The sequence below is a fragment of the Sinocyclocheilus grahami genome, unplaced genomic scaffold (assembly GCF_001515645.1).
Source record: "Sinocyclocheilus grahami isolate Dianchi unplaced genomic scaffold, SAMN03320097.WGS_v1.1 scaffold695.1, whole genome shotgun sequence".
NCBI lineage: Eukaryota > Metazoa > Chordata > Actinopteri > Cypriniformes > Cyprinidae > Sinocyclocheilus > Sinocyclocheilus grahami.
Genome location: NW_015505874.1, coordinates 927732 through 951175, shown reverse-complemented (window position 1 = coordinate 951175; position 23444 = coordinate 927732). Strand labels below are relative to the sequence as shown.

At 35.9% G+C, this 23444-nt stretch overlaps 3 protein-coding genes across 4 annotated transcripts in view; 2 read left to right on the top strand and 1 right to left on the bottom strand.

The window, feature by feature from the left end:
* The first annotated feature begins 2434 nt into the window (after window positions 1-2434).
* LOC107559715 (ras-related protein Rab-25-like) lies at window positions 2435-7342 on the top strand. Its single transcript, XM_016243625.1, has 5 exons — window positions 2435-2650; window positions 2862-3057; window positions 4304-4497; window positions 4867-4947; window positions 6403-7342. The coding sequence occupies exons 1-5, from the start codon at window positions 2614-2616 to the stop codon at window positions 6516-6518; spliced, it is 624 nt and encodes a 207-aa protein (XP_016099111.1). The 5' UTR covers window positions 2435-2613; the 3' UTR covers window positions 6519-7342.
* Window positions 7343-8847: 1505 nt separating this feature from the next.
* LOC107559716 (NAD(P)H-hydrate epimerase-like) lies at window positions 8848-12286 on the bottom strand. Of its 2 annotated transcripts, XM_016243626.1 has the most exons (5): window positions 12091-12286; window positions 11424-11607; window positions 9408-9516; window positions 9207-9317; window positions 8848-9083 (listed from the first exon to the last, which is right to left on the bottom strand). In XM_016243626.1, exons 2-5 carry the CDS (start codon window positions 11588-11590, stop codon window positions 8889-8891), a joined length of 582 nt encoding a protein of 193 aa, XP_016099112.1. In that variant the 5' UTR covers window positions 11591-11607; window positions 12091-12286; the 3' UTR covers window positions 8848-8888. The 2 variants fall into 2 exon arrangements, with proteins under 2 accessions (XP_016099112.1, XP_016099113.1); XM_016243627.1 differs by lacking the exons at window positions 11424-11607; window positions 12091-12286 and adding an exon at window positions 10646-10671.
* Window positions 12287-12647: 361 nt separating this feature from the next.
* LOC107559676 (oxidation resistance protein 1-like) overlaps window positions 12648-23444 on the top strand; it is a 57180-nt gene continuing 46383 nt past the window's right edge. Inside the window, exons 1-2 of the mRNA XM_016243572.1 lie at window positions 12648-12744; window positions 18443-18530. Of these exons, the coding sequence (XP_016099058.1) occupies window positions 18514-18530 (17 nt within the window). The 5' untranslated portion in view covers window positions 12648-12744; window positions 18443-18513. The remainder of the gene's footprint in view (window positions 12745-18442; window positions 18531-23444) is intronic.

The following is a 23444-nucleotide window of genomic DNA, read 5'->3' as shown; positions in this document are numbered from 1 at the left end:
TAGCTCTCATGAAATCCAAAATGAGCCAATATTTGGCATGACATTTCAAAATGTCTCATTTTCAACATTTGATATGTTATCTATATTCTATTGTGAATAAAATATAAGTTTATGAGATTTGTAAATGATTCCATTCCTTTTTTACTCAAAATTTGTACAGTGTCCCAACTTTTTTGGAATTGGGTTTGTAGAAAAGATACGATTGTCCCTCAAGAAATGCTCAAATAAGTTTGGAAAGCTGTGGGGCCCCCTCTTTCAGTATATTAAAGAGAATGGTTCTTTACTCAGTCCTGATAGTTGATGGGAAAAAAGTAAGGCTTGATTTCTGAAGGTTGTTTTACAAATCTCATAAACAGAGATGGGGAAGTCGTGGCCTAATGGTTAGAGAGTCGGACTTGTTACCCAAAGGTTGCGGGTTCGAGTCTTGTACCGGCAGGGATTGTAGGTGGAGGGAGGGAATGTACAGCACGCTCTCCCACCTTCAATACCATGACTGAGGTGCCCTTGAGCAAGGGACCGAACCCCCAACTGCTCCCCGGGCGCCGCAGCAAATAAATGGCTGCCCACTGCTCCGGGTGTGTGTTCACGGTGTGTGTGTGTGTGCACTTTGGATGGGATAAATGCAGAGCACTAATTCCGAGTATGGGTCACCATACTTAGCCACATGTCACGTCAGGGCGCTGCAGCATAAATGGCTGCCCACTTCTCCGGGTGTGTGTGCGCACTTAGGATGGGTTAAATGCAGAGCACTAATTCCGAGTATGGGTCACCACACTTGGCCACGTCACTTTAACAGCTTGAATAACGGATTCATATTTATTTATACATGTATATTTAATTACTATTATTACTAGTTCCTATTATTCTGACTGTGCATTGTTTGTGGTTTTTTTTTGTTGTAGTTGATTTGTACCTTATTTTATTATTATAGACACACATTGTGTTTATCATTGCCTTCTGTTTCAGAAAATTAAAAAAAAAAAAAAAAAAAAAATTTTTTTTCATCAAGACCTCCCACATATACAGTGGCATCTTAAAAAAATTAATAAATAAACACTATAGCATTGGACACAAAGATAAGGCACGTATAAATTAAAATGCACATTATTTTGATGATTATTTCTACGACTAATAGTATTTATACACATATTATATTAGTTTGATACACTCAATTTAAATTAAAACCAAAACTTTTCTTTGTTATCTGCTTTTCGCAAGCATATTTGAATGAATGGCAGATATGAAAAGCTTAAATCTTTCCATAGCTCTGCAATACGTTTCTTGTCTTAAATAAAGTGCATTAAAGTATCCCTACGAGTTTAGAATTATTAAATGTACCTTGATTTCGTTCTGAAATCGGCCCCGCCGCCATGATGTACCCGGCGTGCGTTCTTCTTCTTCTTGTTTTATGGCGAATAACTCCTTAGGAGCATTATCGCCACCTACCGTACTGGAGGTCAAGTAAACTTTCATAGATGATGAGTCTGAAATTTGAGCACCAAAAAAAAAATAATAATAATAAAATACAAATAAAACACCTTCTAAACACCCAAAAACCATGGTGGATGTTTCCTATTCTCTCCAATCTATGGCGCACTCAGATCACATGCTCATGCTAGCGCTGCGTGTTCAGCTCCTCTAACACTCACAATTCGGCGTGCGTTCTGACGGAAGTGATTCGCTTTGCTCTGTAGCGTTTCGCGATTCAATACAACACTTCAGCGCAGTGCTGCCACCCACAGGACGGGAGGATGAACCGTCACGCTTTTTAATTCTGATTTACTGCGTCCTTTGCTCTTTTTTTGTTGTGAAATTACTTAATCTTTGCTCTTAATATTGCTCACAGCAGTGTCAGAGCAGTGCTATATCAGTGTTTCAGGACCTAGCTTGTACACTGACAGGACATCTGTGGCAAAATACACAGTACCATCATACAAAAGTAACAAAACAGTTCTTAAAATCAAACATGCAGTTTATTAATATAACAATGAGCTGTAGATACCCAACAATATGCAAAATTACTGACATGCAAATGCTGCATGAACAGCAGAGCTGTGATTTACCAGCCTAACATGAAACAACACTGGTCCAAACAGGTACATTTGCATCAAAATAAAGTAAATCTGCATTTTCATTCAAAGCTTTTGTATTGAAATAGGACATCTTTGCTTATATGCCATGGCATATTAAGTGAAACCCCTTTATTTTATGTTTACAGGAACTGAACCTTGGAGTTGTGAACGGGACAGGTTTGAGAAGTGCGTGTTGATGCAGGACAGCTAGGTTTATGACTCAGCTGTATGTCTACAGACATACAAATTGGATACATGCACTGTTGTATTGAGAAAGAACTGTGATTTAACAGTTTTGTGCGAGAGTGTGAAGTCACTCCCATTGTGTGTCAGTGGTTCTACCTGTTTCACCTGCTCCCCCACCCCAACTGTCTCAAAGAAGAGTCTAGCCGTGTGGAATCTGCCTTTAGACCAGCACAAGAATGGATCGATAAACCTTTTTAGAAACTTGAGCATCTGCTTTTCTCCTCCCAGTGGATTTTGAGCTAGAGTAACACGTAAGCACTAAATACAGACTGAGGCATAACTGCTAGAGTTGAACATGGGGACAGATTTAGCCTACAACTTTGTCTTCAAAGGTAAGTTTTAGTCAGCTGACTGGAGATCAGATTTATCTCAGATAGTGTTTACGGTCTGAATGATAATGATAATAATCTTGAGCATGTAAAAAATGAAATTAAATGGTTCTTTTTTGTCTTGTCACCATCTTTAATGTTTATTCAAATTTTGTGAATTAGAATAGAAAGTCAATCAATTAAAGTGAGCTAAAAGGTTTTTGTTGTCTTTCAGTGGTTTTAATTGGGGAATCAGGGGTTGGAAAGAGCAACCTACTGTCAAGATTTACCAAAAACGAGTTCAATCATGACAGCCGTACAACTATTGGGGTGGAATTCAGCACTCGCTCCATTCAAGTGGATAGTATTACCATCAAGGCCCAGATCTGGGACACTGCAGGCCTAGAGCGCTACAGGGCTATTACCTCCGCGTAAGTCACTCATTTCCTTATCTCAAAATATTTGTCATTAAATCCTAAGGATATATCTGATCTATGTATGTTCTATGTATGAATCCTTATTTAAGATAATGCTGGCTGTGGAATTTGTAGTGATCGATTGAGCATCACACCCAGAACCACTCCTTTTTTTAATCTGGGCAACAGTTAAAAGTATAACAGCATAAAAGTATAAACAGTTATAAGTATATGTCTCTTATGCTCACCAAGGCTGATTTATTTGATCAAAATTACAGTAAAAAAGAGCGATGCAGTGAAATATTGCTACGACCTGAAATAAGTTTCCATTTTAATATATTTTCAATTTGTAATTTTGTAGTGCTGTCAAACGATTAATCGCGATTAATCGCATACAAAATAAAAAATGTTGATTGCACAATATATGTGTGTTCTGTGTATATTTATTATGTATATATATAAATACACACACATACTGTATTTATTTTGAAAATATTTACATGTATTTACATGTTTATGTTTATATTCATAAAATGTATATTATAAATAAATATATTTAATATATAAACATAACACATGTTTCTGAAATATATACATGCTTGTGTGTGTATTTATATATACAAAATAAATATAAACAGCAAACTTACATATATAATGTAAACAAAAACTTTTATTTTGGATGCGATTAATCGCGATTAATCGATTGACAGCACTAGTAATTTTACGTAATAATTATTTAAAATGTAAAAAATGTAATTTTAAAATGTAATTTACTCCTATGATACAAAGCTGCTTTTTCAGCATCCCTACTCCAGTCTTCAGTGTCACATGATCCTTCAGAAATATGCTGATTTGCTGCTCAAGAAACAGTTCTCATTATTATCAATAATATTGAAAATAGTTTTGTTTAATATTGTTGTTCAGGATTCTTTGATGAATAGAAAGTTCAAAAGAACATGCTTTATTTGAAATGTACTTTTTTATTATATTATACATTTCTTTACTGTCACTTTTTTATCAGTTTAATACATTCTTGTTGAATAAAAGTATTCACTTCTTAAATATTTACTGACCCCAACCTTTTGAATGGTATTGTAGATGAATACCTGTGAAAAGAGATATGATAGTGATTATGATTATGAAAAAAGGACCTTTCTCATCACTGTAAACACAATAATGAATCATAATAAAGCACGATCTGAGTTAATATCCACTTCCTGTTTCTGCATATGTAATAATGAGTAGTTTTTGTCTCTTGTAGGTATTACAGGGGAGCCGTGGGTGCGCTGCTGGTTTATGACATCACCAAGCACCTGACATATGAGAACGTCGAGCGATGGCTAAAGGAACTGTATGACCATGCTGATCCTCATATAGTAGTCATGCTTGTGGGAAATAAAAGTGACCTGTTAAATGTACGCACTGTGCCAACAGAGGAGGCTAAGGTCTTTGCAGGTGTCAATGCATTTCATAACTCTTTGTTTCAGACATTTGAACCCTTAAAGAGAAAGGTCACCAAAATTTGTGTCATCATTTACTCACCCTCATGTTGTTCCGACTTTCTTTCTTCTGCAGAACACAAAACAATATTTAGAATTTTTTTTTTTTGGTACATACAATGAAAGTCAGTGGGGTGTAATATTGTCTAGATTCTTCAAAATATCTCCTTTTGTGTTCCACAGAAGAATGAATGGCACACAGGAATTTTCATTAAGAATTTTCATTTTTGAATGAGCTTTGCCTTTAAGACATACTCATCTCATATGTTGTTAAAGGATTAACCATTTATTTGTAAAAGTATTGTTTATTTATTTGATAAAACAGAGGCCAAAGGCTTGCTTTTTATGGAGACCTCTGCATTAGAGTCAACTAATGTTGAATCTGCCTTCCTTGAAGTTCTAACAGGTGAGTTTTCTTTTTACTTCAAGTCACTGATTAACATAAGCACAGCAAAATTTTACGAGATTTACGCTGACAGCCAAAAGTTTGGATTAATTACGAATTTTTTATTGCTTTTGAAAGATAAAGTCATCTCTTATGCTCACCAAGACTGCATTTGTTTGATCAAGAGTAAAAACAGTGATATTGTGAAACAAGAACGTAATAAAATAAAACGTAATAAACGTAACGTAACAAAACGTACATTAATAAAAGCACTGCTTTCTATTTTAAAATGTTCAAATGTAGTTTATTCCTGTGATGCGAAGCTGATTTTTCAGCATCATTACTCTAGTCTTCAGAGTCACATGATCCTTCAGAAATCATTCTAATATGCTGATTTGCGGTGCAAGAAACTTATTATCAATGTCATAAACAGTTTTTGCTGCTTAATATTCTTATGGAAACTATGTTACACTACCATTCAAATTTTTAGAGTCAGTATGAAAAACACAAAACAATTAATACTTCTTTTTAGCAAGGATGTATTAAATTAATCAAGGGTGACAGTAGAACCATTTATAATGTTACAAAAGATTTCTATTTAAAATAAATGCTGTTCTTTTGAACTTTCTTGTTCATCAAAGATTCCTGAAAACAATGAACTATGGTTTCCACAAAAATAGTAATCAGCACAACGGCTTTCAACACTGATGATAATAAGCATCATTAATAATTGAGCAGCAAATCAGCATATTAGAATGATTTCTGAAGGATCAAGTGACACTGAAGACTGGAGTAATGATGCTGAATTCACAGGAATGAATTACATTTGAAAAAATATTCAAATAGAAACAGTTATTTTAAATTGTAATAATATTTCACAATATTACTATTCGTTTTTTTTTAATCAAATAAATGCAGCCCTATTGAGCATAAGTGACGTCTTTAAAAATAATTTAAAAATCCTAATTATTCCAAACTTTTGGTCACTAGTATATGTATGGCACATATGTGACCCTGGAGCACAAAACCAGTCTTAAGTCGCTGGGGTATATTTGTAGCAATAGCCAAAAATACATTGAATGGGTCAAAATTATTGATTTTTTTATGCCAAAAATCATTAGGATATTAAGTAAAGATCATGTTCCATGAAGATATTTTGTAAATTTCCCACTGTAAATATATCAAAACTTAATTTTTGATTAGTAATGTGCATTGCTAAGAACTTCATTTGGACAACTTTAAAGGCAATTTTCTCAATATTTAGATTTTTTTTTGCACCCTCAGATTCCAGATTTTCAAATAGTTGTATCTCGGACAAATATTGTCCTATCCATCAATGGAAAGCTTATTTATTCAGCTTTCAGATTATGTATAAATCTCAATTTTCGAAAAAATTGACTCTTATGACCCTATATTTTTGACTTTATCTGACTTTAAATGCATGAAGACAATGTTCATTTATGTTTCCTCCATCAGCAATACACAAGAAGGTTGCTAGTAAAGAGGTCACCAGAGGTTCGATCAGCGCAGTGACTCTGGGCCCCTCCAGCGAGTTTAATGAGGAGAGATGGTCTTGCTGTAACAGCTCCTGAACAGATGAATGAACATTCAGACAAAGGCATCAAGAGCAAAACAAAGACATTTACCTGTGACATGGATCCCGTCATACCTGCATGGAGGCATTTCTTCATGCTTGACCCTCACTGGATGCCATATCAGTGAGCAAAATAAAGAGGGGACCAGCGTTTTTTAGCGTTATTGTTTTGTTGCTTGTTTTTTACTTTTAAAAGATGTAAACAATTGGAACTGATAATGTAAGATTAAAATAAGTTGTGTTCTTTGTAATTATGACTAGACATGAATGTAAATTACTTTGGAAGAAACACAAACGGGTTGTGCTGTATTATAAAGCTATTTATATGGTGTGAAATGAACAAAATTTCTATTTCAGTACAGACATCGTGTCTATAAATTATAGATAAAAATATAAACTCCTCAATCTTTACAAGAGAGTAAATAATATTTTGGGCTGATCTATAATACATTGAAAATATACAGTGTAGAATGTCTTTTTACAGTGATACATTTCTCATGGAAGGAATCTATGGCTTATGGATCGTTTATTTTCCAAAAGGGTGAGATCTGAGTTCTTTCGTCGAAGCAAATAATTTCATATTCATTATAAAAACAGGAAGAAGCTCTGTACACTGCATGCTGCCACTTGCAAAATTCATTATATTAACTGAAACAGCAATATTTTAGTCTTAAGTCCTTATTCAGGCACAAAAAAAGGTGCTGTTGTAATAAATATAAGGAATTTTATGCAAGCTACATCAACGTGTGGGACTTCATTTCTTTGCTCTACACATCTGCTCAAGTGTGTGCTGACTTGTTTGTCTATAAAAATATTCATTAACATACAGCTGTAGCTTTATTTATGTATTTTTTATTTTTAAGCCATCTGAAATGTTACACATTTCCATATGTAAATATGTAACATAAATATATTTAAACACAAAACAATAATGCAGTAATTATTCAGGCTTAGTCATTAAATCCATAACTATCAAAAACTTTAATTAAATATATATTAATTAGAGGTTTTTATAAATTCATACATAACTAATTCGAGTGATTCCTTTGAAACATTCGGTAGCAATGCTTGGCAATAAGGAGTTTCGCAATTATTGACTGATGCTGATTAATCAATTCTATATCTGCCCATTACATGAAAGTGGAAGAAGTATTCAGAGTGGTAAATCAAAGTTATAACCCATGGTGTTTTTTTTGTTGATTAGTGACACAAAAGTGACACGAAGGGCTTAATGCTCAGTTCAGTTGATACACACAATCAGTGTCTGGGTATGGAGGCAGATTCAGCTGGAACTTCTTCTCAAGTGCAGGAGGAACAAATCGTCCTCCCAGGAAGTGGTAGCGTCCTTTGAAGTGATTGGCTGCTTTCTTAGGGGCTGTGAGGGAGATGAGCATGTCAGGCTGAAACCCATCAGGACAGCCATGCTCCACGCGAGCTTCATCTTTCAAAATAAATATAAAGAGCCCAAAAGGGAAACAGAGTTGCGTGACAGACACAGTGATGAAGCTGGTATGTGTGCAGTACACAAGCCACGGTTAAGACAGCTGACTCCACTGTGATCGCTCTCTCTCTCTCTCTCACACACACACGCGCATACACACACACACACATATAATGCGCAAAACTCCGCATTTGAACAGTCAATAGCAAATACTTAAACTAATAACAAAACAGTAGCTGATTCAGAAGTGCCAGATTGTCATAGCAAAGTCAGAATGACCTCATCTCCTAGGTTCACGAAACGGTCGTCCATAAAATGCATTGCTGTTCTGTTGTAAGTAATCTTAAAGATTCCTAAATGCATCTACTTTCAGAAGGCCAAATAAAGTGTTTTTGCTTTCGCCTTGAAACACACAGGGTCTCCCTGACATGGCTGCTTCAACACTAACTGCGGTTACTGAAACCACGCCTTCTTTCTTTGCGTGAACATTTGGGCGCATTATGCTAATATTTCCACATAGTGAGGTAGATATGTGGGGGCGTGTTAGAATGAGCTGTTTTAGGGGGGCGTGGCAGAATCTTAACTTTGATAAAGAATATCTCTTTGGTTTTGAGACTTTAGTCTTTGCAACTTCAGGGATCTTATCTATGCACAATCAGCTTGTAACACTCCAAAGAGAAAGGAAAACTTGAAATCGCATCATATGACCCCTTTAAAGTCACATTTGAGCAATTTAATGCATCCATGTTGGATAAGAAAGTAAATTTCTTAAAAAAAAAAAATTCTATTGACCCCAAACTATTGAACGGTAGTGTACATATACAAAAATATAAATATAAATATAAAAAATACATAATATTAAACTGTCAGCTGGGTGTGCAAATCATGAACAACTAGTACACTGAAGGCATTTAGCACATTATTTTATCATATATTAATGAAAAGAAGAAAATATCTGGCCCCCCTACAGTGTAAAAGATGTGGTATTGACTGCTGGGGTTTGTGTTGTACCTCAGGCAACTCTGTCAGGAAGGATATATCCATCTTCTCACACTGGGTGGTAAGATTCTGGAACAGCTGTTTGTTGGGGCGCTTTGGGTACAATACTGAAGGTGCATATCCCTGGGAGATTCACATGCAATATAAGTGCATAAGTCAATACACCTTCATAAAATATTAGGTTTAATGAAGGAACGATTTTAAACAGGTGCAGCAAGGTTATTTTCAGCTATAAAATGAACTCACAAACAGTTTGAGATGTCGAGCACAAACCAACCCATCTCCACCATTATTTCCTGGCCCACAGATCACCAAAACTCTAGGTGGACTCTTGAGCAGTGATTGTAGAGGATAGCCCTATGAAGCAAACAACTGCTTTTAATGAGTATGATGCACCACATAGCTGTATTTGATCCTTTCAGCATGTTGATGGAGCATCAGATGTACCTTTGACACAGCTGTGGCACAGCTCAGACCGGCCAGCTCCATTAACTGATCCACACTGAAGCTGTACTCATTGAACAGCTCCTCATCAATGTGCTGAGCCTCTTCTTGCCTATGAAAGAAAGATTAAATACAAACATTCATTATGTTTGTGCCAGGAACTAAGGGAATACATACATCACTTAAAAGGAATAGTTCACCCAAATATCAAAATTTGTTGAAAATATATGCACCCTCAGGTCATCCAAGATGTAGATGAGTTTGTTTCTTCATCAGAACAGATTTGGAGAAATGTATCATTACATCACTTGCTCACCAATGGATCCTCTGCAGTGAATGGGTGCCGTCAGAATGAGAGTCCACAAAAACCACCACAATGATCCAACAAGTAATCCACACCACTCCAGTCCATCAATTAACATCGTATGAAGCGAAATCTGTGTGTTTAACAGATTAATCATTAAAAGATTTTTTAACTTCAATCTTTTGCTTCTGGCTAAAATAAAAGTCCTCATCCATAATATTACTTTCTCCAATGAAAAAGTCATCTAGTCTGAATCAGGACAGAAATATGCACAGATCAAACAGCCCAAAACAGTTCTAAACAAATATGTCAGTGGATTTTGATGTGAGAGGACAACTGGAAACGTTTAAAGTTAAAATGTCTTGATGGATTTGTTTCTCACAAACATGCAAGATGTTAATTGATGGACTGGAGTCCAGCGTGGATTACTTGTGGATTATTGAGATGTTTTTATCAGCCGTTTGGACTCTCATTCTGACGGCACCCATTCACTGCAGAGGATCCACTGGTGAGCGAGTGATGTTATGCTAAATTTCCCAAAATCTGTTTTGATGAAGAAACAAACTACATCTTGGATGGCCTGAGGGTGAGTACATTTTTTTAATCAAATTTTAATAGCGAACAATGCAATATAACGAATCTTCAATGAAGGGTTACTATAGTTAACTAAAATCATTTTTGTTACTTAAAAACTAATTAAAAATATAATTAAAAATAGTATCGCAATGATAAAAATAACAATGCTTCAGAGCTAAGATCTTGTCCACCATTAGTACAATAACCTTTGAAGCAAAACTCAAATGCCAGAAAGACAATTACTGACATTCACAACAGTAATGTTTGATCATATTATGGACTAACTGTACCACTGACAAATGATGACTGACATGCAACAATACTAATAATGTTAGAGAGAGTGCAGTGCCTTTACACTCACCCCAAGTACTTGATTGTATTGGCCATAGTGCAATCCTCATCCATAATATTACTTTCTCCAATGAAAAAGTCATCTAGTCTGAATCAGGACAGAAATATGCACAGATCAAACAGCCCAAAACAGTTCTAAACAAATATGTCAGTGGATTTTGATGTGAGAGGACAAAAGGACTTTTCACTGGAAACGTATAAAGTTAAAATGTCTTGATGGATTTGTTTCTCACAAACATGCAAGATGTTAATTGATGGACTGGAGTCCAGCGTGGATTACTTGTGGATTATTGAGATGTTTTTATCAGCCGTTTGGACTCTCATTCTGACGGCACCCATTCACTGCAGAGGATCCACTGGTGAGCGAGTGATGTTATGCTAAATTTCCCAAAATCTGTTTTGATGAAGAAACAAACTACATCTTGGATGGCCTGAGGGTGAGTACATTTTTTTAATCAAATTTTAATAGCGAACAATGCAATATAACGAATCTTCAATGAAGGGTTACTATAGTTAACTAAAATCATTTTTGTTACTTAAAAACTAATTAAAAATATAATTAAAAATAGTATCGCAATGATAAAAATAACAATGCTTCAGAGCTAAGATCTTGTCCACCATTAGTACAATAACCTTTGAAGCAAAACTCAAATGCCAGAAAGACAATTACTGACATTCACAACAGTAATGTTTGATCATATTATGGACTAACTGTACCACTGACAAATGATGACTGACATGCAACAATACTAATAATGTTAGAGAGAGTGCAGTGCCTTTACACTCACCCCAAGTACTTGATTGTATTGGCCATAGTGCAAGCCTGTCTGTGAGCGAGGTCTTTACTGTAGATGTTACTGGCAACATGTGCACATGCGCCTGTATGGGTCAGGACAGAGCCTCCTCGTGATGTCACAAGAAGACCGATTCCAAACAGGGCTCGAACTCCCAACATTCACCTGGTTAAAGCACCTGAACACAGAGACACATTAAGAAAGTTGTCAAGAAATGATGGTGCATGTTGTTGATTTCTGCCTACATAGAGAAAAAAAGAGAAAAATATTGCTTCATTCTTGGAAAGCATTCTGAGCATAGAAACCAAAAAATCTGCTGCCCATATATACTAAACTTGGTCACTCCTTGTTTTCTGGTAAGGAGGTCGCTGGCAGACATAGTACCTAATCCAAAAAGTTACTGAACAGATATGCGATATATTTTTTTGTTTGTAAAAAAGGTATTCTATAATGAAAATAATATAAATAGTCATTATATTAATTTGTAGGCTAATATAAATATACATATTATGCATAACTAATGCATATAACTCAACCTGGGCAACTTAATCATAAGAAATCATATTTTAGAACAGTTTAACATGCCACAATCGGGTCAAAATACTATTATGGGAAGAGTCAACTTATGTAAATATAGAAAAAGCCAGTTAGCATTCAGTACCTGTTAGCAAGTGTGTCTATATTAAGGTCAAACACTAAGGTAACACACGTTAACACCAAGAAATGCTCAAGACACCGCCAGCAGAATAAAAACAGAGCAAAAAACAATCCAGTTACAACTTTACAGGATACAACCATGCAGAAGTACATTAAATAATTAGGATATTTGCAGCCCCCTGCTGCTGAAACGCAGTAAATAAACAACATCCGGGTTAGTGTACATGAGTCGCTTTTCACAATAACAGTCTGACTTCTATGCAATTTTGTTAAAAAATATATTTGGTCTAAATCAAATTGAAATCAATAATAATAATAGTTGTTGTTGTTGCACACATATGTTTGAAAATATGGGACCTTTTGAAATTATTCCTGGCCCTTTCTGTTAATTTATCCTTGAATATCATGTACACGTAATCTTTCCATACTGTCAGTCGATTCTTGGAACATATCCGTGTATTTAGCCTTCACGTTCGTATGCTAAAGTCAGGTCTCGTTTTGGTTGGACCCACACCCCTTTTTCTCAGGTTGTGATGGTATGTTCCGGGTGTTTAATAGCGCGCTCAGAACGCTGATGCTGGGACAGAGTGTATGATAGTGTTAAACCCTGCATGAATTTAACATTCCCTGGATATGCTGACGCATTATCTGGCTTAAGGTAAGCGCGAATTAATTTCAAACGATTTGTGATGTTATTTAGTATAAGAATAAGCTGTTGAGTCTGGATGTGAACAACCGGATTCCCATAAAAGGAAATTTAACTTGAACTTGACTTTTTCTAATGACAGCACAAACCGTCTAAGAGATTATAGACTTTTTTTCTTGGCGTCTTGAATGACATTCTGAGGAAAATTGTGACAATAGGGACTATGTTACTATGTTGTTTCATTTTAATGCACACTGATTCAGTATTAAGTTTCCAGATAAAGATCACTGTGTCAAAACAAAACAAAACAAAACAAAAAGACCGTCATGTTTCTTAAAAAAAGTAAATAAATTCTATTGACCCCAAAAATGTTGAACAGTAGTGTACATATACATAAATATAAAAAATGCATAATATTAAACTGTCAGCTTGGTGTGCAAATCATGAACAACTAGTACACTGAAGGCATTTAGCACATTATTTTATCATATATTAATGAAAAGAAGAAAATATCTGGCCCCCCTACAGTGTAAAAGATGTGGTATTGACTGCTGGGGTTTGTGTTGTACCTCAGGCAACTCTGTCAGGAAGGATATATCCATCTTCTCACACTGGGTGGTAAGATTCTGGAACAGCTGTTTGTTGTTCTTTATAAGAAGAAAACATGCAAGCTTTTTTCTTCATGCAAGCTTTTTTCTTCTGCAGTTTTAAACCCAATATGACCTAAAAATCTGGCATGGTAATACCATGGCATTCTTTGAAGTACCTGTGCAAATATAATATTCCGTACAATGAGACATATCTCAAAGTACCAGTTTTATCATCTGATACCATCACAATGCGTTTTGTTTTTCTGCTGGTTTAGTTAAAGTGGCTCAGAATGATATTATTTCATTAAGCAGCAGTTTTTGATGCAAACTCGGTGTAATTGAAACTCAGAGATGCTTTATCACCATTGGTATGTCCTCATTGATTGATCTCAGAGCAGCAGGGCTTTCACATCCAGGCGGACACTCATGGAAAGCTGCCATGGAAAAACCCAGTGAATTATGTCTGTGGATAGCTGCTCTCTATAAATTACCAAAGAGATGACGGCCTGTTTGCCTGGCTTAGACACATAAAGATCCAGCCACTGAAATGACTGGAGAGCAGTCTGCACAGAGCAGAGGCTATGCACTCACAAACTGAAGTGGCACTGTAATATCAATCTGTGGATGAGTGCTGGGTGCATGTTTTGCTGTAGATTAGCCTCATTACATAAAGATACTTATTGTGCTTCCATGGTCATGGCTGCTGCACTTCAATAATGCCGTCGTGTTTTCCAGCAAGAGCTTTTAGTGAATCATGTTTGTCTCTTAGGATGACATAGTAGATTTTAATGTAGACCAGATGCTTTAGATTTTTCAAACATCTGTTAAAAGCGTCTATAAAAGCCTGAGGAAGAAATTCATGGGATTTGTGGATGGATATAATTGTTGTCTAGGTAAATGTATCCTGGCTGTTGTGTATTGTGGATCTTTGTCGCTGTCCAGTGCTGAAATCAGTCGCTATTGTAGACTGGAGATTTGTGGAAATATTCCATAGAATTATCCATAGAATTTAAATAAAATGTAAAACATAACATATATATATATATATATATATATATATATATATATATATACATATATAATCAGAAAAGTTTGAGTTTTGTCCATTTAGTCTAGCAAACGTATTATTGTGGGTTTTTTTTCGCCATGTGTATTTAGAAAGTGGCCATCATATACACCTGCATGTGATTTGATACATGCGCATTAGGAAAGTAAAAATCATTTTTATGATAAAAATCTTTTTTAACATGTCAAAGTAAAATTTCTACATGAATTTTATGTCACCTCTAAAGTATTCGGATCTTAAAATATTTTTCATACATGTTGGTGAATTATCAGTCTATCAAAACAGAACCATAAAAATTCTTTAATATTTAAATGATTAAACTAAGCATTTTTCATTGTGTCAGATGCTTAATTATTATGGTTCCTAGAAATGTTATTATAAATTCTTTTAATGTCACATGCTAGTTTACCTCAATATCATTTATTCGCACCTAGAGGGAAATTTAAGTTAAAGTGGCACAGTTTATCCCACTCTTCCCTGTGTTATATTGGTGCAGCGAAAAGACTTGAAGTCTGCTAGCAGATAATCCATAAACTATATTGTGAGTTTGCATATATTTCTATAATAAGTATTGATACTGCTGTCTTATATAATTGAACAAAGAGAGATTTGTTTTTAATCCACCTTTGTCTAAACTGTGCTGTGGATAAGAAGAAAAATAATGATTTTTGACCTATGTCTTTTGCAGTTTTCTTGATATATTTTTTAAAATTCATTAGTTATGGAAATTGCCATACATGGAGTAATTGGCTTCATCCAGCATCTGTAAGTAACGACTGTTTGTTATTCTCTCCCATAGGCCACGTCCCCTCCAATTTAGCGTGCTGCACTTTGGTATGTCCCTGCTGTTGTGTAATATATGGACCAGATGCTTATTAATGAGACTCATTAGTGACTAGAGATTAGTCCAATGCAAAGGTGTGTACTTTGTATTTATACCTTGTCTAGTCACATTTATTTATACAGTCATCCAAGCAGCTTCACAGAAATGAACAGTAAAATAACACCGTTACAAAATTCATCACTTATGAAATCACTTCAATTTCAGCTGTAAAGCATCTCTACAAAATACAGTTGTCATTATTCAGCTCAATTTATTTCAGTGTTTATTCAGTTTTGTTCAATAACAGTCTCGGTATCGCAAAGTTGATCAATTATGAAACAAATTAAATTGAGCTATAAAGCAGCTCTACAGAAGACAGTTGTGTATTTAAGCTCAATTGAGTCCGATGCTGATACAATTCAGTTCAATGATTGTGTCAGTGTTGCAAAGTTCATCAATTTTGCAACAAATTTGATTCAGCTATAAAGCATCTCGACAGAAATCAAATTATAATGGACTTCATGCATGCAGGGTAATACAGTGAATTTATTTTATTTGCATCAGCCTGAAATCCTCAGCGTTTAGTCATGGTTATGGACTATTTGATTATAGTGCACTGGTTCTGTTTTTATCCTAGGCGGAACAATTACCGTTGTCATTTCGTGCAGTGCCTTACTGTAATGAAACCAGATGGCCAGAAGGTCATCCTCAATTAAGGAAAATCCATTTCCATTCATAAAGTTATCCATTATCGTCTTCAGTTAGTGTCCCCATTTCTTTTCATCAATATTAAGACCAGAATCCATTCTAATCCTGCTGTTTATTGTGTACAGACTGCTGCTTTCATGCTTTCCCAATATCCCATCCCAGAGATTAAATGCTTTTCCTTTAGCTTGATGTATTAAAATCTTGGATATACCAATGATTTTTACCGATGCTTTGTGGTTGAGGAAGGCTGACGGTTAGGCTAATAGCAGAGGGTTTACCAGCCTACGTCTTACACAGGCCGTATTTGTACATTATTGATGCACTCTGCTTGGACGGGCAGCCCTGGTTGACATATGTCTTATCTCACCACTGATCTCATTAGCTAACAAAGCTTTTGACAATCACAATAAGTTTTGAGACCCTTGCTAATGCACGGCTTTGCTGGTTTTGAAATGAGACCTGTGCTATGGCAGCTGTCTGCAAATATTTGAATAATATTAATATATTCATTGCCATGCATTTAAATAGAGAGAGAGAGAGAGAGATGAAAAACAGGACTTATAGGAATTAGCATTTTAATAGCCTTCAGGGCAGGTCTATTAAAGCTGATTCTTGGTTTCTTATTGAAAGTATAATTGAGTTAGCACAAAGTTGGCTCTAATGTTATCAGCCAAAGTGGACAACACTCTCAAAATAAAGGTTCTATATCAATGGTTTCATTAGGAACGTTTAACATACATGGAAACTTTCCATTGCACAAAAGGTTATCTATAGTGGAACATTTTGTTAAAAAGTTTGTTAAAATGTTCTTTACATCAAGACAAAAATGGTTATTTTAAAGGGGTCATGATGTTGCTAAAAAGAACATTATTTTGTGTATTTGGTGTAATGAAATGAGTTTATGCGGTTTAAGATTCAAAAAACACATTTTCCACATACTGTACATTATTGTTTCTCCTCTATGCCCCGCCTTTCTGAAACGCGGCGATTTTTACAAAGCTCAGCGATCTGAAAAGCGAGGTGTGCTCTGATTGGCCAGCTATCCAGTGCGTTGTGATTGGCTGAATACCTCAAGCGTGTGACGGAAATGTTACGCCCCTTACCATACTGTGATGCCGTGTCCCGGCCGGAGCGAAGAGACAAAAACATTATAAACGAGGCATTTGTTGCATCCAGTGGGGACATAATTACGGGTTATAATGATTTGTCTTTTTACATGTTGCGTTGCATCGTGCCGTGTAAACATAAAACCATGTCTGCATTTGTGATTGGAGAAATGACAAACAACAAGCTCTACTCTACACTGCCCAAAACTCGCGTTTGAATCATCAGTAGCAAATCAGTGGCATTGTAGTCTACTCTACCAGGATCAGGAAACAGTCCTCCATAAAATGTGCTGGACACATCTGAATATTTGGGTTGAACTGTTCTGGAACAGTGTTGTAAATGCAACTTAACCACTGATTTCTAGTCGTGTCCTCTTTTGGAAGGCCAAACAAAGTAGTTTCGCTTTCACAACAAGTGAGTGGCGGCGGGCGGGCTTGAGAACGGCGTGGCCGGCGGATTCGACGAAGGAACGGCCGGGGGGCTTGTGGCAACCACATGTGACGACCCTGGGCTGGACTCCGCTTTGTCCATGGTGAAAGCCGATCCGGCGATCCACAGCATGAAGTTGATGTATTTCCTCAGTGACCAGCACGGATCAGCTCCAGGCATGACGAAGTGGATATCATCCTCTTTTGGAAGATCAAACAAAGTAGTTTCACTTTCACAACGAAACACAGCGCCTTCACGACATGGCGGCGGCAGCAACAACAATACTACAGCGAGAATAAAAGTTACGCCTTCTTTCTTTGCATGAACATTTAGGCGGCGTTATGCAAATCTTCCCACATCATGACGTAGACATGTGGGGGCGTGTTAGAACGAGCCGTTTTAGGTAGGCGTGGCTGACTCTGAACTTTTATAAAGAATATCTCTTTGGATTTGAGACTTTAGTCTTTGCAACTTTATAGATCTTCTTTATGCACCAAGAGCTTGTAACACTCCAAAGAGAAAGGAAAAATTGAAATCGCATCATATGACCCCTTTTTAAGAACTGTTCACAGAAAGGTTGTTTTGGGGAACCAAAAATGGTTCTTCTATGGCATTTCTGCAAAACCCCCCTTTTGGAACCTTTGTTTGTAAGAGTGAATATTAATTTACATGTCGTCTTTTGCACTTTGGTTAAATTATATAACCTTAGACTGTAGACAAGAAATCTACCAGCTAATTCCTTGGTAAACACCATCTGGTTGGGAATTATAGTGGACAGAAAACAAACATTGTCTGTTGACGAAAGTACCGAGCTCTCTCAGATTTTGCTCAAGGCTGTTGGATTGTGACGGTCAGCTGTAATTTTCTCAGCCATACAGGTCAAATCTCCTTACAGAGATGAGGTTATTGGTTCTTGGATTTTTTTTAAACCTGATACCATGAGATGGTGATTGAACCTCACCCTGTAACCATACTCTCCACCTACAGGTCCACTCCATAGAGCTGGCCTATCGCTGTCATTGTGTCACCTATCCAACACAGGATAACAAGGACCCAGAATGTTCAGCACAAAGAGGTCAGTGGTTTACAATGTTTTTACATGCATTGTTTTTGTTTATCTTTGTTATCAGTGCTGTTTTTTGGGTCAAGCATACATGACTATTATGTATGTATAGAGTTAAATGTATCTTCAAAACACTAAAGGCCTGTTCACTCCAAGGGCAATAAATATAAAGTTTTAATAATCATTCTAATTTTATGAGAATATGGAAGTTCATACTACAAATGTAACAATAATAGCACAGAGGAACAATGTCAATGTCAATTATTTTATTTAGCTGATGAATGATAAAACCATTGACAGCCAATCAGAGTCCATCCTGACTTTTAAAGCGCTTGAGCATTTAAAGTGGCAGACACCAAAACTGCAGCTCATGCTTAAAATAAACAGAACATTATCGTGCTAATATAGTTATTGTAATGGAACTAATAGTTATTGTAAAAAAAGAAAAGAAAACGACAAGCTTGCTATGTGTACTGTGCTAACTGAGACTTGTCACATCACTTGTATACTGTTGCTCTCTTATTGGTCTGATTGCTTCTATTGTTCTCATTTGTAAGTCGCTTTGGATAAAAGCGTCTGCTACATGATTAAATGTAAATGTAATAGTTGTCTGTAATCATTCTTTGTGTGAACGAGCCTTAAACCTAAGTATCACATTAGTGTGTGACTATGCACATGAATGAAACCTCAAAGTGTGCAATTTATTGAGAGGTGTATATTACTTTGTTGCAATCAAATTTATGAGTTTTGCCTAAAATAGGCAAAGAGCCCATAGATTTGGATGAAGAAGTTAACAGAAGGTAACACTAGTAACTGCATAGCAACATGCTAAAACACACGGAACACATTAGCAGCTGCATAACAACAACTTGCCAACCACTTGTTTATTTTAGAAAACTAGTTCTGTGATTTATTGGGTACAAAGAAGCATCATGCATTTGCAGGCTGATTTGTATGCAAATGCCAAAGAGGAAAAAGGCAGTATGTCCACCTGAATATTTTTTTTTTTCCTGCTGCAAGCATATTTTTTCAATTGTTTTGAATGGGAGCGCCACATATTTTAAAATGCTAGCCGTGTGACTTGCCAGAGAGCTTGCCATTTTTTTTTTCTGGTCTCCAAATGAGCAGCGTTCATCAATGTCACTTTTTACCCAGCCATCCAATCACAGTGAAGGAGGGACTAATATCACCAACTGTCACATTCTGCTTATACAATGACTGAACAACAGTGGAGAAGGAAATATTGCTGGTCTTCTGTACCAGATGACGTCTCCAGACTACAACATTAATATGAAAAATATTGGACATTTCATTCATTGTTATCGGGTCTAGCTAAACACTGCACATTTAAAACACTCTCAAGAGCCCATGGCTGGGCGTTTTCAGCTGGCTACAAATGCTTTGGTGGACACAGAGTCTAATGTGTTTGAAATTACATACAAAAATAAAGATGATTTTGTAAAACTCGTTTGCACACATTTAAACAATCATGTTTATTGTATAGAAAAGTGGCAACAATGGTCATTTGTTTACAATGGCTAGTGGTCTTTCTATTTGATGTATGGACCAAAAATAACAATATAAATACTTGTTTAACTTGCATTCATAACATATGCATTATAAAATAATCAAGTGAACATGAATTAATGACTGCTTGATTTGATGTTTAAGAATTGTAAATGAAGTCACACAGGCACACACTAAAGTAGATTGCGCTAAGAGATGGTGAAGTGCGAGGCAGAGCAGGTCGGTGAGTTTTCTAAAAGTGAACTTTGTGATGAGAATCAACCCACAAGAGATAAGAGGACATTATCGATTCATAACATATGCATTATAAAATAATCAAGTGAACATGAATTAATATGACTGCTTGATTTGATGTTTAAGAATTGTAAATGAAGTCACACAGGCACACACTAAAGTAGATTGCGCTAAGAGATGGTGAAGTGCGAGGCAGAGCAGGTCGGTGAGTTTTCTAAAAGTGAACTTTGTGATGAGAATCAACCCACAAGAGATAAGAGGACATTATCATTAAAATGGCATAGACCCCAGGTGAAAGTAACCCTGGATTCTAACAAATGCAGGCTGATCATGAGGTATTGCTGAAACATAAGTAGGGCTCTTGAATTTTTGCTTTAGCTCTGTGATGCATCTTTAGGAGGTTCAAGCGTAAACGTCTCAAGAGGATTACATAATCCTCTTTAACCCCTAAAACAAACCTCTCCCCCCCCACCGCACAGCTGTCATCCCACTTGATGGATTCCGTAATCTAGATTCCTCCATATGCGCTTTCCATTCCTGTATTCTGAGGATGAAATATTCTTCTCAAGGCTTCCAGACGTGCTCTAATGGTCAACCCAATTGCATTAAAGAGGGCCGACTCCATTTCTGTTTTATTGATGACTGCTTTTTGGGATTGTTAAATGGCCTGTTTTATTTATATATTGTTCGTTATTTCTTCCTTTGTGCCAGTCAGAATGCATTCATGCCTTTTTCAGCAGCGTTTCAGGATGTTTGGAAGGGAGTCAAGGTCCTTTGAGGTTTAGTGTTATTTTTACCTGCAGCAGTACTGCAGCTGTTATCTCTGCAAGAAACTGTGATGAATTGCTTGGAAAAATATATATAATTCATTTTTATAGCTTCCTGTTGATCACATTAAAAACTCAAAAGGGTGATTTGATTTGACAAGAATAATTTGTCCCGGCTAATGGAGTAACTACGCAAATACATGACGTAAGACTAGAAAAGAAAGGTATTGGTTTACAGCTTTCTTGGTGCAGGTGAACAAGGATTGCAGTGCAGATTGCAGGTTTAGCTAATCTAAATAAAACTGAGAGAGGTTTCAGCTTTACCTGATTAACTGAAGACATACTGTCTGTTTAGAACAGAACAAAACCATCTGTTACTTCAATATTTGGTTACGGGTGTTTAGTTCAGGGGAAAAACAACTGTTAGAAACGGAAAACATGCTAAGGATTGAGTATTTAATTTAGTAATGCTAATATTAAAGAGCACATCCTAACAACATCTGTTTTTTTATTTAAATAAGTTAAGGAGTTATTATTTAATGAGCTGTTGCCATATAGCTGAGGTGCTCATGTGGGCGACACTAGTTTGAGTCTGGCTCGCATCTTGATCTGGTCTTACCTGATCATTTCCTGTGGTTTCTATACAAAATTGCCAAAAATATAATTTTAAAAAGGTACATAGTGTCATGGTGCTCCCATCGGGATGCAGGTTTGAATCCAGCAAGTGTTGTTTCCAGGGTTATTATTGTTAACTAAAACTATTAAAAAAATTGTTACTTGAAATAAAATTTAAAAAGCAAATGCTTTATTTTATTTTAGCTAGTTGCCAAAGCAACATGTCTAATTTTTATTTAATTTAACTTTTTATTTTAAAGTAACTAAAACTTTGTTTTAATAAAAAAAAAAGATTTCACAATATTACTTTTTTTTTTTTACTGTATTTTGGATATTATCATACATTTATTGGTGAGAATAAGAGGCTCTGTAGAGGCTTGAACAGTAAGTTTTATAGCAAAGACTATAACCAGTTGGAGTGATTGGCGTTCTCCACAGATACAGTGTTTTAAGATGAAAAACATTTGTTGTGGGATTAATGAAACATGCAGTCCCATCTGAATTATGCAAGAGGACAAAAAAAAAAAATAGTATTTTTGGAAGGCAATAGTATAGGGCATGTTTTTGATGTGAAGCCCTATATAGTGCATATCCTATAAACATAATCACCCATGCACACAGTTTGTGGCTGTGCAGAGAGAGACCCCTAACCACAGCACTTAAACCGCACAAACAATGAGCACTCTGCTAATTCAGAGTGACTGTTCTGTAGATGTGTGTAACTCACTCACTGCTCTTCCTAGAGAACGTTTTTAAGACCTCCTGAAAAAGGAAGACATGCTTTCCTTGAGCAAAAGATCAGTAAAGTGGACGAAGACCCTGAGGTTCTTAAAATATCGCATTGAAATGTGTGTATAGGTAACTTTAATTTCCTTAGTGTCACCAGTGTAACTAAGAAAAATGGATGTAACTGAGAACTTGCCTTTAGGCCTTCCTTAATTGGTAACAAATCTTTTTATTTCTGGACTGATTCGTTCTCCAAGATAGTCATCTGTAGAGTTAAACTATCTCCCACCTTGCTTAATTTAGTTTGACTTGTCTGTCTTTTGCAGAAAGGCAGGAAACTTTGCAATAACAAGAGTGTCTACCTATGAGAGCATGAAGGAACACAAAGTACTTTTCTTAGAGTGGATTATGCAGCCTGTACTAGAAACTCAAGTGCTTGCGTAATAAGCTTGGAGACCTTGGCTGATGTTTTGAGAGTGATGAGGGGGGAGAAAAACCTCAGATGAAAGTGCAATTTATAGTCATATTGAAATTAGCTTGGCATTGCTGAGAAACGTATGCAAATAATATGTATTTGATTGCAGCATATGAAATTATTTAATATTGCATCCAAAGCTCCAGAGAAATACCACTCATTTGAATACACTCCAAAAAGGATGTTTTTGAAGGGCACATTTATAGTAATCTGAATTCTGTTTGAACGGTTGGACAGAACAACCTCTCAGCAAAATGTATTGGTTTCTATCTAACAGAGTGTCTCTGCTGGCTTTTAATAGAAATGTTGAATGTCTTTCTGCTTGCCTTGTTAAATTCTGCATATTTTGAGGTCTGCTTTTCGTCTGATGGTATTTAAATATTACTGAATAATTAAATATTTTTAATTAGCATTAGGATGAGATTTTATTACGAGTGATTGATACAAATTGTGGGCCAAAATATAAATAAAACTAAAATAGAAATCCTTTTAAGAAGTATTTTAAAGTTGGTTTTGCTTCTCAAATTACATTTTATTTTTAATTTAAAAAATATGCAAAAGTCATGCAAATGAATTTGCTGC